A 14,969-nucleotide genomic window follows, 5' to 3' on the forward strand; every position below is an offset into this window, starting at 1 on the left:
TTCAAAATCTTTCAAACCCAATCGCAGTGCTCTTTGCTTTTTATTGCCCATCCCTGAGAGTAAAGATTCTATCATTTTTAATTTTTAGTAAATAAATTTTACATTGTTAATAAAAATGGATGTTGAAGAACGTTTTAAAAATATAAAATAAGCCCTATTTCATTTTAGTCCAAAAGAAATGAATGATAAATGCTCTTTATAAAGACCACCATTCATGAAAATTTTAAAGATTTGTATGTGAATTTCTAATACATTTTTTTAATGGGTAATTTCCTTTTTTTGCCATTCATGTAGCACTCATTTCTTTATAACCTATTATTTTATACTATTTATTAATAGGAGCATTTGATACATAATGGAGAAAAAGTACAATATAAAACTTAAAGGAACTCTGAAGTAAGATGTATAATTTCCCTGTGGTAAAAGAGTTTCACTGGAAATAATCTGGATGCTATTCAAGAAAGGCAAAAAATATCTATGGAAGGAACAATACATATGGTAAACATCCTCCTCTTCTTTGGTTTAGCCTTCTTGACCAAAATCTTCTGTAAACTTCTTTAATTTCAACAAGTCATGTTCATTGACTGTGGGTTTTGTGTTGGAGAGTGACCTCAACATATCCGACTGTCAGAGAAAAGAAGGAAGGTGGATTATATTAACGATAGTTAAGAAATTAAAAAAATCATTGCATTATCATTATTATTGCTAACTTTAATCTAAATCTGCAGTAGGCCATAAGATACTGACAATTAAACCCTCTTATTCTTTCTAAAAGATATCTTTGATATGTTATTCTTTTGTGTAGAAACTTCTAATTTTTTCCCCTGAATTGATCAAAACCTTTCAGTGGCTCCCCATTACCTATCAGAAGTATATGACCCTCTTAGCTTGAGGACCAAGGTCCTCCAAGGTATGTTCATGATCTAATTTCTGGCCTCATCTGTTTTTCTTAAACAAGCGATCAGTTTTCTAAGTAAGTACAATTCAAAAGGAATGTGGGTCTTCACTTAAACTTAAATAAAGCAGAATATTATTTTGCTAAAATCAACTAACCAGAATTTAAAAAGAATCAGTTAAAATTAAGATTGAAATGGTAAGAAAATATGCTTATATCAGAGATCCATTAAAAACTATTTTTTAGGCTATGTCTCCTGTAAAATAGCATGGAAAATAATGAGACCACTCAAGTTACTGTCAATTTTTCAAAGTAGGACAGAGAACAAAAAAGTAAATATATCAAGGACTGACACAAAAGGGGTTTCTGAATAACTTCTCAGAGAAACACTATGATTAATTAGCATAAATATATAGATGTGCACATACATACATACATATCCATATGTCTATGTTTGCACAGCATATAAATATTTCTCCTCTGGAAGTTACTGTTAAACTTATCATAAAGTTCTTTGAAAAATCTATAAATGACACAGAAAATTTTGAAAATTGAGTGTTCATTATAAAGAAAACATAATATAAATTTTCAATCTCCCTAAGCTTTCTAAAAACAATATACCTTACAAAATAATAAAGACCTATAATTAATTCCTCAATAGAAACCATAAAAATGTTATTTTTGTAATAGAAGTTGTTTAAATTCAGTTAAAATTTTTAAGAACTGCCATTACTTAAACTTTCTATGGAACCTAGAAAAGTAAAACAGAAAAAAAAACTGCTTGAATACAGTGATATAAGCATTAGCATTTCTGTTTTTTTTTTTTTAAATGTGAGATTCAGGGAAAAAATTTTCACTAAATTCTACTTTTTAGTTAAGTCTTGACAATAATTTATGCAATATATGTAAGCATTTTGAAAATAATATTAGCTTATAAGACTTAAAGTCAGAAACCTTTATTTATTTTTTTTTTTTTAAATAGCTTTTAGCCTTTTCACTTAAAATTGTTTCATCAAAGCCCAAGAAAATATTTTAAAAATAATTTTTGGCTGGTAGTTCATGCCTATAATTCCAGCACTTTGGGAGGGCAAAGTGGTCAGATCTCTTGAGCCCAGGAACTGGAAGTTCAGTGAGCTACGACCCTGCTACTATACTCTAGCTTGGATAACAGAGCAAGACGTTATCTCTACAAAAAATTTTTTTAAATAATTTTTAAAATATTTAAAGTTTAATTATTCATTCATTCATTCATTTAGAGGCAGAGTCTTACTCTGTTGCCCAAGTTAAGAGTACAGTGGCATCATGATAGCTCACTGCAACTTCAAACTCCTGAGCTCAAGTGAACTTCCCAACCTTCGCCTCCCAAAGTGTTAGGAGAAATGAAAACAGGTGCGAACCACTGTGTGCAGCTAATCTTTACTATTTTTAACATGACTCAACAGTATTAAATAAAGATGCCTGTTCATACTAACATTTCCCAGCAAGTCATATATAAGTGGAAAATTTTATCTTTGGCAAATTACAAAATGTAATGTTTTAAAAGTTTTCTTAAAAACAAACAAAATTTCGAACCATGCAAACCACTGGCTCCAAAAGTTTATCCCCAGGGACATCCATCCATGTCATTTCAATGGCACCAGGGTCTCCTGGAGAGCAGGGTGTTAGGAGATCATCTACGAGATTGTTAGGATCAGCACGGGAAGGTCCCCGAACCTGAAATAAATAGCAATCTGAAATATTTACTTGAAAAAATTAAATACACATTAAGATTTAGGCCAACATTAGGAAAGTTGAAAATGTATTAATATTTTTGTATGTTTGGTTTAAATGTTTACTTCTGAAAAAAATTGAGAATATACAACAAAGAGTAGTTTTCTCTAGGTAACAGGATAGAGTTTGGGTTGGTTTTAGTTTTTTTTATTGATGCTTTTCTATAATTTGAAATTTCTTACAAAAAATTACTTATATACATGTGGAAAAAGAGTTAAAAAAAAGAAGAAGCAACAGTTACCTGGGGCTAAACTATTTTTTTCTTTTACTTCTTAATAAGTGGTAGCAATCTTAGAGACCAAAAATAGACCCAAATAAATAATTCTTGTAAGTTGCTTTGCTGTCCATTGCTGAGAAAATTCTGTGATATTTGGCAGCTTTAGTTTAAAATTACTGAATCTTTTTGTCTTTCAACAAAAACTCTTTCAAATATAAGTACAAAATTAAATACTAAATGTAACTGCAATGTCATTTTTATGATGTGTAATGTATTTTATTTTATTTTATTTTTTAGAGACCGAGTCTCACTTTATTGCCCTTGGTAGAATGCTGTGGCGTCATAGCTCACATCAACTTCCAACTCCTGGGCTTAGGCGATTCTCTTGCCTTAGCCTCCTGAGTAGCTGGAACTACAGGCGCCTGCCACAATGCCCGCCTATTTTTTTTGTTGCAGTTTGGCCGGGGCTGAGTTTGAACCCGCCACCCACCCACTAAGTCACAGGCACCGCCTGTGTAATGTATTTTAGATGGCAAATAAATTTGTATCATATTGGGGGCTATTTCAGATCTGTTTTAGAATGATTAACTTTAAGTATTATTTCAGGACTGGTGTAGGTGTGGAGAAATACACGTTCTCACTTTACTTATTATGTATATTTTATTATCTGTCTTTCCTCACAAAAATTTCAGCTGCACGAGGTCAGGGATTTTTGTCTTTTTTGACTGCTCTTCATTCTGATCTACCTCTGGGGCCCAGATCAACCAGGGGTGTCCAACCTTTTTTGTTTTCTGCTGCACACTAGAAGAATACGTTGTCTCAGGTCACACGTTAAATACAAAAACACTAATGAAAGGTAATGAGCAAAAAACAAAACCAAAGCCCATGCATACTTTTTGCAATATCCGACAACAAAGATAAGCAAAATAGTCCTCACATAATCTGCAGGTGGCCCAATGGCTGCAGGTTGGATACCCCTGCTGGATTTGATAAATAAAAAATATAAACAGGCAAAAATTATTTTTGCTAACTGAAAGAATTAGCCTTAAAAAGAGTAAAGGATAGAGCCGTTGAGATATCTACTGTAACTGGTGATCCATAGTCATTGAGAAATTTAAGACACATTGAGATTATTGATAATGGCTATTAATAAATAAACTTGATTAGATAATTTATTTCACTGAAACAGAAATAAATTTCTATTACATAACCTATTTACTGTAAGTACTTATAACACACTGAAACTCTTCCAAATTCTTTGAATACAATATATATGAAAGGATAGATATAAGAGACCTACCTTTTTAAAATGAGTAGCTGACTGTACTTTTCTAACAGGCTGCATAAGTGCATCACGTACAATGATGCTTATATCTGCCCCTGAATAACCGTCAGTTTTCTTCCCAAGTTCTCGGAAGTCTGTTTCTGTTAGACTGTTCTGAGTGGTCCCCAGGTGCAGTTTAAACATTGCTGCTCGGGCATGGGCTTCCGGCAAAGGAATATAAATTCGTTTCTCAAATCTTAAAAGATAAATTACATCAAGGATATTATACTTAATTTTAACTGAAAATTAAGGTATTTTTAAGAAGAAATAGATATTTAGCTATTCTCAATTACAACAAGTTTAGGTAAGTCTACATGTACCAAGGTTTTAAACATACATATTTAGGCTAGATAAAGGGAGAATGTCCAGAACACATTAACACATCGATGCCACATTAGAAAAACAATGTCCTTGAGACCATGGTGTTTTATCAGGTCAAGAGACATAATGACCTAAGAGACATTAGGTCAAAAGCATACATATGCTTTTCAAGTACTCACGATCACAACTCTAGCAACTCACATGACAGTTAATGTGTAAAACCAAACAAAATGAAAATAGCCAGGGAACTAGCTTGGAGGGTTTAGTCTTTCTCACATGACTTTTGTGTTATTTTGACCATTGTGTTTATTGGTCTAGAATTCATGACATAAAAAAGGCATGTCCTAAAGGGTTAGTTTCTCATGGAATTGTACTCTGAACTCTTGATCCAGGAAGGGGTTAATGATTAAGAATTTTAAATAGGAGTTGATAATTAATTCTCTAAATTCAAAACAGTAAAATTACTCAAAATCTTGTAGAATTAAATATGCACGTATTTATTTCACAAAAATATTCATACTATTATAATGAATATATTCAGAACAAATAATTCCATATTATAAACATTATATTATATTAATAATAATTATGCTTGTCTTCTTAGAATTTCAGTACATGGAGACAGGAATAAGCAATGAGGGACAATTTAAGTGGTTGGTCTGTACAGACTTTACTCCCTTACTCTGTGGCAATGAGGGCAATGAGAAGAATTTTAGAATTAGGCCATTTTTCAAAAGTATCCAGCACATTTGCTTTTTTGGTATTAGAAAGTTATCTAGCATGCTGGCAAACCATAGTGAAGAGCATTAAACGTGGCAAAAATGCAGCACTAATTTTTACCATACAAAATTAAATGAATGGAGTATAAAACTATGAAGCAGTGGAAGGTGAGGCATCAGTATACCTTTCTTACACCTGAAGTTTCATATTCAACTTAAAAAAGAGAAATAATTTTTTTTTACTAAAAATCTATCTTGGTTATCTTACTTTGACTTATATGGCCATTTTACTAAACTTTTACATATGAAAGGATTTTACTGAAATACCAAGCTGTAACTATAAATTTCTGAAGCATCAGGGCCCACTAAGCTTAATCTGAACTAAAGATTAAGCCTTAGGTAATGTATTTTCCAATGTGAAAGACTGCAGTGTATAGAAATCTTTTATCTTCGATACAGCAGGCAAGCAAACAAGTGAATGACCTCTCCCCATCTTTTCGCAAGGGAGAAGAGCAACTTCTGTGAAATGTTATCAGAATGACCCCTCACTATAAAGAAAGGAATTATCATTTCCTTGTTATATCTGCAGCTAGAAATAAGGAATTTACTGGATCATCATACCTTCGCCTAATGGCAGAATCCAGAACCCAGGGTATATTTGTAGCTCCCAGAACCAAAATTCCATCATTGTCCACACCAACCCCTGCATTAAAATAGGTAATATTTTAAATAATTTGTCATTTTAAACTAAATCTCTTCCCTATGTTCTATTAAGAAATGTGGGCTTTAACACGAAAGTGCCTCATCTTGAGAGTCTCTGAAAAAAATATATTTACTCAAATATGACACTATTGCAATATGATGCAAATATATTCCCAAGAATAAAATCTCCTAAATTGTGGACAATACCAGCAATATTCTTTCCAAAATGGCTCTTAAAGGATTTCAGGTGAAGTATACACATTACGTTTACTAATACTGTTCCAATATGTTACAGCAAAATTTAATCTCTTCACTATTTGTATAAGTGAGTCCTACAAGATAATTACAACTGGGTAAAATTATGTCGGCATATGGAAACCATAAACATGGCATAATGAATCAGTTCATTAAGAGTGGAGAAATTCTGCTTGAATTTTCCCCCCATTATTGATAGAAAATAATGGTTATACAATAAACAGGAACTATTTTAAAAATCAGTAATACTACCTTGCATTTGAACTAGGAACTCTGTCTTAATTCTACGAGCAGCTTCACTTTCATTTTCACTTCTTGAACCACACAAAGAATCAATTTCATCAATGAAGATAATGGAGGGCTTGTTCTCTCTGGCAAGTTGGAATAAATTCTTAACCAGTCTAAAAATAAATGAAACCTTTCAGTCTCTAAAAAATACAGAGACTAAAACAAAGCAATACACCAATATTACAATAACAGATTAAAAGTCTAATAATGTTTCAGGTATAGAAAATAAGAATACTACAACTGGATAATTCACTTTATGATTTACTAAGTTATACATATATACTATCTTTTTTCCACAAAATAAATTTCAAATTAGGGATTGATTTGACAGAGAAATCAGTACATATACTATGTCAAATTTCTGAATATCTATTATTGATGTAATAAACCCATTACTTAAACAGACTACTAAGCCAAGAAAAAAAATTTTTTAACTTGATTTACCACTTACTTCTCACTTTCACCTAGCCACTTTGAAACAAGATCAGAGGAAGATATTGAAAAAAACGTTGAGTTGTTTGCTTCTGTTGCTACAGCTTTGGCTAAATAGGACTTTCCTGTTCCAGGTGGTCCAAATAATAGGATTCCCCTCCAAGGTGTTCTTTTGCCTAAAATTTGTATTAGAAAAATAACAAGAGAATTTCAAGACTATTAATTTTGGTTACCACAGATATCATCCATACTGAAGTATACTGTAAAAAGATTTTCAGTCTAAAGCTATCAGTAATGATAAAATGATACTTTAAAAATAAACCAATTTAAGGTATGTGTTAAATGTATTTTATTTGCTTTTTCTAGAGATCACTATGTCAAAAGTGAGTATATATAACCACAAGCTTTTTAACAGTAGTTCATCTGCTTGTTCATTTATTCATTCAACCAATATGTAACAAAAGCAATGTGGACAGACAAAAGGATTTCTGCCCTTCATGGGGTTACAATCTAGTGGCAGAAAAAAAATTCAGCCAGAAGGCACTTTCTGATCATTTCCTTCTGTGTGCATTATTCAATACCAGAATTTTATATAAAAGCTATAGTCAAAAAGAATGAGCAGCTGGGAAGATTTTTTTTTAAATATTTATGACCTTTATAGAGGAGTGAACCTAATAAATTTTGGATGACTTGAGAAAGCACAGGTTAGTATTTATTACACAGAGCAGACTTTCATGGTTGGGTAATAATAAGGGGATTCTACCTTAAGTTCCAGTTTGGCCAAAATATAACAAGTGAATGTATCAATTCCTTGCACCTTAACTTTGCTAATGAGAAATTATAATGCTATCTAAATAAAACAGGCTGGGTTACAGCTGGTAGTAACCTATCAAATACACATTTAAAAAATTGCTAGGTATGAACTATGGATGTGTGGTCACTGCAGAAGAAAGATAGCAGATGACTGATGGCAAAAACAAATACTATTTTTATTTACTTTACAAAAGCCTTACCTTTTACTTTGAATTCTATTTTATTTCACACTATACAATTATAAGTCAGTGTTCTCCTGAGTGTGGCAAATATACCACTGGTATACGAAATACTTTTAGTTGTATACGATTATCTTTTTTTTTTTAAGTAATTTTTAAAAAAATAATTATCTTTTTAATAAGAACATAGACATACAAAGCAGTCTTTTGACATAACGTTATTACGTAAAAATAAGTGAGATGATTTAAAGTTCAAATACCAGCAAAAAATAACCTATGGTGTTAAAAGTCAAGATGCTAGGTGCAGTGACCATATTACTCAGGAGGCTGAGATAGCAGGATTGCTTAAGCACAGGAGTTTGGGACCAGCTCAGGTAACATGTTAAAGCTCAATCAAAACAACACAAATAACAAACCCTCAAACAAAAGTCAAGAGGAAGTAATCACCTCTGAGGAAGAAAGAGGAAGAAGGGCTACCGCTGGTCTCTGATGACGTTGTATTTCTGGATCTGGGTGGGCACTGCACTGGCATGCTTGCTTTGTGATAATTACAATGCCTAACACTTAAGGCTTCCTGTATGTCTTTGTCTCTTTATGCTACACTTTAATACGCGTATATGAAAATGAGACATAAATGACTCGTGTATGGAAAATCTGGTATAAGTATAACATGAACTGAGTTCAAGCCTATTTCTGCCCCTTTATAAGATTACTGATGTCAGCTTTTACACTGTCAGTTTCACTTTCCACAGGTTCTTCACTCCTCGTCACTGCTCTGTATGACATCGGGACCTGCTCAGCCTGAGGCAAAATTAGATTTGCTCTCTCCAAAAATTAGTTTGTTTTCAAGAGGAAAAACCTAACTGTTAGACTGTGGGTGTGGTCAGATCACAGACACAGGCTGTCGCTCATGACAAGGACGATGTGAAGGAATGGTTCAGTACAGACAGATCACTCATAACTGGAATTAGAACTTAAACTATCTTGAGAGGGTGGGTCTGTACCATTTTCTTATGGTGATAATGCACTTTGATATGTACTTCATCTGAAGCTATTAAATAATTCTTACTCTTCCTTTTAAAAAACAGAAATATTCTTTTAAAATTAATACATGACCATGGCAAAAAATTCAAATAAAAGTCAAAAGTTATAACCTTTCTCCTTGGCACACGTTTTAAATCAATCCATCTATGCTTCTCATCACACACATTCATTAACAAATGCAGAATCATACTACACATATCTTATAGTTCACTTTTAGATCTTTATAACAGATGTGAAATTCTTCAATGAATTATAATGTAGATGTACATTTATTAGTATAGATGTACACTACATTTTACTAAGTTTGTAGCTTTCCATTGCAGGTGGACAACTATTGGTTGACATTTAGGCTGTTCTGCAACATGTATTGCAAATACAGATACGTATACAAAATAAAACCTTTTTGTGTAAAGGTATATCACTGCCTCATAACAGTCACAACTTACTTAAGGTAATTCATGATATGGTGACAAGAGTTCACAATGCTTTATCTCAGACATCAATGTGTTTTTAAAAATCATCAAATAAAATTATTTAAAAGTCATCTCACCTGTGAAAAGATGAGGAAATTTAATAGGCAGTATCACAGCTTCTTTAAGTGCTTCTTTGGCTCCTTCAAGACCAGCAACGTCACTCCACTTCACATTGGGTCGTTCTATAACAATGGCACCTACAAAAAAATTTTGTCATCTTTAAATTGAGAAAGACCATTTCACCAAAGTTATTGAAGCAGTACCCTGAACCCCATAAATGCATCAATGTACAAAGTTATGATTTAATAAAAAATAATTTAAAAAAAAGTTAGAAGATAACATGAAATAATGACATTAAAGAAATGCACTATAAAATTGTCTGGGTTAAGTTTTATGTGCCAAAACCCTTTCTGAGATAGTGTGATGAGAAATTAGTTGCCGGCAAGGAGTCAGCAGGAGTCAGTAGCCAGGGTGGGTGGCTAGATGCCTGGGGCAGTTCACTTTCACCTTTGTATTTCCACTTCCTCATTTGTGAAATGCAAATAATGTTATTCGCCTAAACTAAAAATCAAATGACATGAGTACCAAAGTGTTTGGAAAAACACCAAACATTACACAAAGTGGTTGTAATACTGTATTTAAATACACTGATTCTGGAGTATCAAAAGTACTTGTTCAGTTGAGGTTTATCTGCCTTTTCTAAACAAAACAAAAGATGAAAGACAATACGCTTAGGAGAATGGAAGGAAGAAGACAGGAAAGAAGGAAAGAAAAGGATGCAATGGAAGTAGACAATGAAAAAGGGAAAGTACACCCCTGCAAATCTGTAATACTTTTCTTGAGAGCTGCCAAATTTACCATTTTTGTAAATTAACAAAGTTATTTAAATCAATGATTTAATTTTTGAATGCAGTATATTCAAAAGCCATAGCAATTGTTGCAGTAAGAGTCCAAGAATTTACTTTAATATAGATACTGGCAAAACTTTCTAGTTATCTTTCATTAAAAGCTTTTCCAAATTTCCAGTATACCAAAATTGTTCAACTACAAATTATTAAGCAGCCTGTTCTAAGATGACATGTAGTTGTATCAAGTATAACAAAACACCATTACTTATACATCTAATTATTACTTCATAAAATTAGTTTTTCCATTTCTTCCAGTTAATAAAGATCTACCTTCTATTCCAAGACTAGTTATATTCAACAACTTCTTTAATTATGAAAATCTTTAGTTACTAGATAAGAATGAAATGAAACCATAAATACATTTGCATTCTAAAAGTTCAGACTGGTGCATCTTACAAGGGTACATGTGAAACTTAGTAAATGTAGAATATAAATGTCTTAACACAATAACTAAGAAAATGCCAGGAAGGCTATGTTAACCAATGTGATGAAAATATGTCAAATGGTATATAAAACCAGTGTATTGTGCCCCATGATTGCATTAATGTATACAGCTATGATTTAATAAAAAAAAAAAGTTTAGACTATTAATATAAAGTAAGAAAAAAAGTCAATTCATTTTTTCTATGTTCCATTAATATTAGTAATCCTATATGAGGAAATGTTTACGTCGTGATAGGATTCTGAGTCAGTTAAATGAAAGCATTAATAAATTTACTTTATATACAGCTAACTCAAGATTTTTGCTATAAATTTTCAAAATATGCTATAATTTATTTTCACATTTAACTGACACTTTTCTCCTTAAAGTTTAAGGTGACTTTGGTATGTTTGCTGATATTAAATATTGGACATTACTTAATAGTTTCCAAAATTAAAAAGGTAGGATGGGATTATTAGAAAATATAAGTAAAACAATAGGATTGTACTTTGAATTATGCAAGTTTTTCTAGTCTTTGATTATACTATGTGTCCCTAACACTAATACATTATTTAACCACAAAAAAGTCAGAGTATTAAAATTAGGTAAAAGAAAAATCAAATCATAAACCCATTTTTAACTATCAAATACTATACTTTATGTCATGATCTAAAACAGAAGGAAAAAGATTTAAAATATTGTTTCAAGAAAAAAAATAGGAAAGATTCAAAGAAAGATATTATACCATGAAATCCATCAACAAACTATTAAAACATTTGGGGAAAAAGGACACTCAGATATCAAAGGCTAAGACTCCTTTCATATACTATTTCATCCTGGAATTCCAAGTAAGTATTTGGCCTTTTTACATCTCCAGTCTTTACCATAACTGACAGGGAATTTAGAGAAATCCCTATTAAAAATTGGTTATCTTTTACAAAATTACAGATAATCCATTTTTCTTGGGGGGGGGGGAGGCAGGTAGGATGAGGGAAATAAAACCAAAACCAATAGAGGAGACAGAAAACAACCTGTTGCCTTATAACTGAAACAGGCCACTTGGTACATACCACTGGGTTACCAACAAATACTTAGTGAGTGTGCAGTGTGTGTTAGCAGCACTTCAGGCCGTGGGGATGCCTGAAGGAAACTCAGGAGTCCTTGCCCTTGAACTATATCCACCACATATCCTTATTAACTTTACTGTTTTCAATATACTATCTTTATGGTGTTCTACAAGTCCCAGTGGGGTAGGTAAGACAGAATATTACCAAAATGAAGAGACTAGTATAGCAAAGTTAAAGAGGTCTGGCTAAGCTAGGTATATTCACTACTCAGTAACAAAGGATGATTTGTAATGGAAATCCTTTCCCAGTTACACGATCTGTTTAGAGTGATTCAAATAGACAAAAACATACTAATGGGGAGCATAAATTCAATCTGAAAAATCATTAAATAGGTCTATCTAAGAACAATCTCAGCAATTAAAGAAGCCAGCACTTAAACAGATACCTTTTTAGATACAGAGAACTACTATGTATTGAGTCCCTAGAATTTGTCAGATATATTATTAATCTTAATAGCCCAGAAAGGAAGGTATTACTAATTTCTATTTTATGGATGAGGACTCAGACTCCGAAAGGTTTAGTAACTTGCCCATGATTAGAAGGCTTCTAAGTTGCAAATCCTTGAGTGCAATTGAGATCTGAATGGAGCCAAAATCTTTGCCCTCTTCATTATACCACTACACTGTAACAGAGAGAATGAAAGAGCGTTTAAAGGGCTGTAAGGTAAAAACAGAAAGCTCAAAGAGAAATGTAAACAGGAACACTAACAGGCAGATGAGGAAGAGTAGGTTAGAGACATGAAATAAACCATCAATGAACGAGCTACAGCAATGGCCAAAAAGCCAAGTGCATTCCTAATTAGTTCTGCTCCTCTGATAGTACTGAATCTTAATAGCACTGGATTTTGTAGTGTGTGACCAGTATAAATGCTACCTTCTCTAAAAGAGCGCCAATACACAAAATGCAAGAGAGTAAGTTGACTGACAGCCTTTTAAAGGCATATATAAACCCAAATAATATTTTTCCTACATAAAAAAATCAAACTGTTGGAGACTCTAGAGGGCTGTTCCTATGAAAATGCTGTGAAGCTATCCAGCACATGACCTCTGGGAACCAAAGCTAGTTCTAAATACAGAGTGGAGGAAAATAAAACAATTCAAATAGACAATTCGCTATGAGTCTTTTAAATGAGACAGAAAATTTAAAAATGAAATCTAAAGCAACCTTGAAGTTGATTCTGTAGTTTCTTTTTTTCAGGGTCATCAGATTCTCCTTCTCCATCACTGTCATTCCTAATAAAAAGAATTTAATATATTCAAATAATCACTTGTTACTATCAAATAAGGCTTACGTTATTATTTTTAAGACTATATTACATAAAAATAGAAAGCAGGCACATTATCAATAGAGAATCATGAACAGAAGAGTGATAAAATGACCAAAATAAAGAAGAACTAGCTCCAAATTCCCACGACACACCTGCATATGTATTAATTCATAAATGCACGCCCCACGTATTATTCCATGAAGGATTTAAGATGAATTGCAAACAACAATAAAAACATCAGGACCAGGCAAAATATAAATTAGAACAAGAAGTCATACCAGAAGCAAAAAATCCAGAATACTAACTATCTAAGGTACAAGAGCCTATAACCCTTAGTCTGTGGTTTCAAAGGATCAGTGAAGCTTCCTGATGACAATGAACTAAATGCAAAGAACAAGTACTCATGTCATATTTAGAAATTTATCCTGAGGAAATAATTTAAAATGAGTTCAAGGATTAACTATAAAGATGATCCCACCCACACTGTTTGCCAACTGGGAAAAACCAGAAATAATTTATATTCAACTGAGAAGATTAGCATATGATGGAAAACATTACAACCTTTAAAAACAATATTATAGAAATATTTATTGGAAGGTGTTCCTAATACAATGTTGAGTGAAAAAAATGGTAAAGCAAAAAATATAGCATTAGATAATTTTTAAAACCATAAGATATAAAGGGGGATAAAAAGCTTGGCAGGTTTTATGCCAAAATGGGACTGTCTTTTAGGATAGTGGAGCTTTTGGGTGAGGTAGAAACCGCAAACCTGATTAACTGGACACTCATTCCACCCACTTCTAAAGGCTGCACTCATAAAAAACTGCCCTCTGGGGGCTCTCTTATAGTTAGGGCTCCACATGAGCCCTTTCAAAGTTCTTTCAAGAAGGTAGGGGCTGCTCGCAAGGAGACCAAATGTTCACTTTTTTTTTTTAGAGCCAGAGTTTTACTTTATTACCCTCGGTAGAGTGCCATGGTGTCATAGCTCACAGCAAGCTCCAACTCCTGGGCTCAGGCAATTCTCTTGCTTCAGCCTCCCAAGTAGCTGGAACTACAGGCACCCGTCAGAACGCCCAGCTATTTTCTTTTTTGTTGCAGTTTGGCTGGGGGCAGGTTTGAACCCGCCACCCTCAGTATATGGTGCTGCCCTCCAAATGTTCAGGTTTTGCTGAGAGTGCTGCAGCAGAGATTCTACTGTCTGCTCACAAGCACTGGAAAGCTGAGTGTGTGTGTGTGTGTGTGTGTGTGTGTGTGTGTGTGTGTGTGTGTGTGTGTGTGTGTCAACAGTGGGACCCCTACTGGAACAACCCAGACATAACTGGGCATGTCTAGTGATAAAGATTCCAAACTTAACTCTCTTGCCCCAAAATTCTATAAGGTAATATCACATGATAAATCACTATTTGCTTAAATTAGCCAAAGCAGGTCCTACTGTTTGTAAGATTGCTCTTTAGTATGGGAGAAGAATGGGCATCTCCCAGTCAGGCAACCACCTCAGGCGAGATCACTACAGGGTCTTCAACCAAGACTAGAAGAGAACTTCAACAAACAGGGAAAGAGACAAGTTACTGCTAGCAACGGAGTTTCAGGCAGAGCTGCAGATCCCTGGCACTCATAGTAGGCTCAACTCTTCCCGGTATTTTCATTTTATGTTTGGAGTCCCTATCTTACACTGACCATCCTTACTTTCATGTAAGTTCAAATTCAATAATCCATGAGATTGGACTGTCGCCATAGGTGCAAAAGGTAAAATGTCCTCAGAATTTTACAGAAACTCCCTGGTTCCCTGATCACATCTTGAACAAAAAATACAA

At 33.3% G+C, this 14,969-nt stretch overlaps 1 protein-coding gene across 1 annotated transcript in view; it reads right to left on the bottom strand.

Annotated features, from left to right (window-relative positions):
* Positions 1 to 92: 92 nt before the first annotated feature.
* VPS4B (vacuolar protein sorting 4 homolog B) overlaps positions 93 to 14,969 on the bottom strand; it is a 30,660-nt gene continuing 15,783 nt past the window's right edge. Inside the window, exons 4-11 of the mRNA XM_053571225.1 lie at positions 13,053 to 13,120; positions 9,510 to 9,629; positions 6,943 to 7,099; positions 6,456 to 6,604; positions 5,868 to 5,949; positions 4,183 to 4,402; positions 2,468 to 2,608; positions 93 to 624 (exon numbers count right to left, since the gene is read on the bottom strand). Of these exons, the coding sequence (XP_053427200.1) occupies positions 523 to 624; positions 2,468 to 2,608; positions 4,183 to 4,402; positions 5,868 to 5,949; positions 6,456 to 6,604; positions 6,943 to 7,099; positions 9,510 to 9,629; positions 13,053 to 13,120 (1,039 nt within the window). The 3' untranslated portion in view covers positions 93 to 522. The remainder of the gene's footprint in view (positions 625 to 2,467; positions 2,609 to 4,182; positions 4,403 to 5,867; positions 5,950 to 6,455; positions 6,605 to 6,942; positions 7,100 to 9,509; positions 9,630 to 13,052; positions 13,121 to 14,969) is intronic.

Source organism: Nycticebus coucang, chromosome 19, assembly GCF_027406575.1.
Source record: "Nycticebus coucang isolate mNycCou1 chromosome 19, mNycCou1.pri, whole genome shotgun sequence".
NCBI classification, from domain to species: Eukaryota; Metazoa; Chordata; class Mammalia; order Primates; family Lorisidae; genus Nycticebus; species Nycticebus coucang.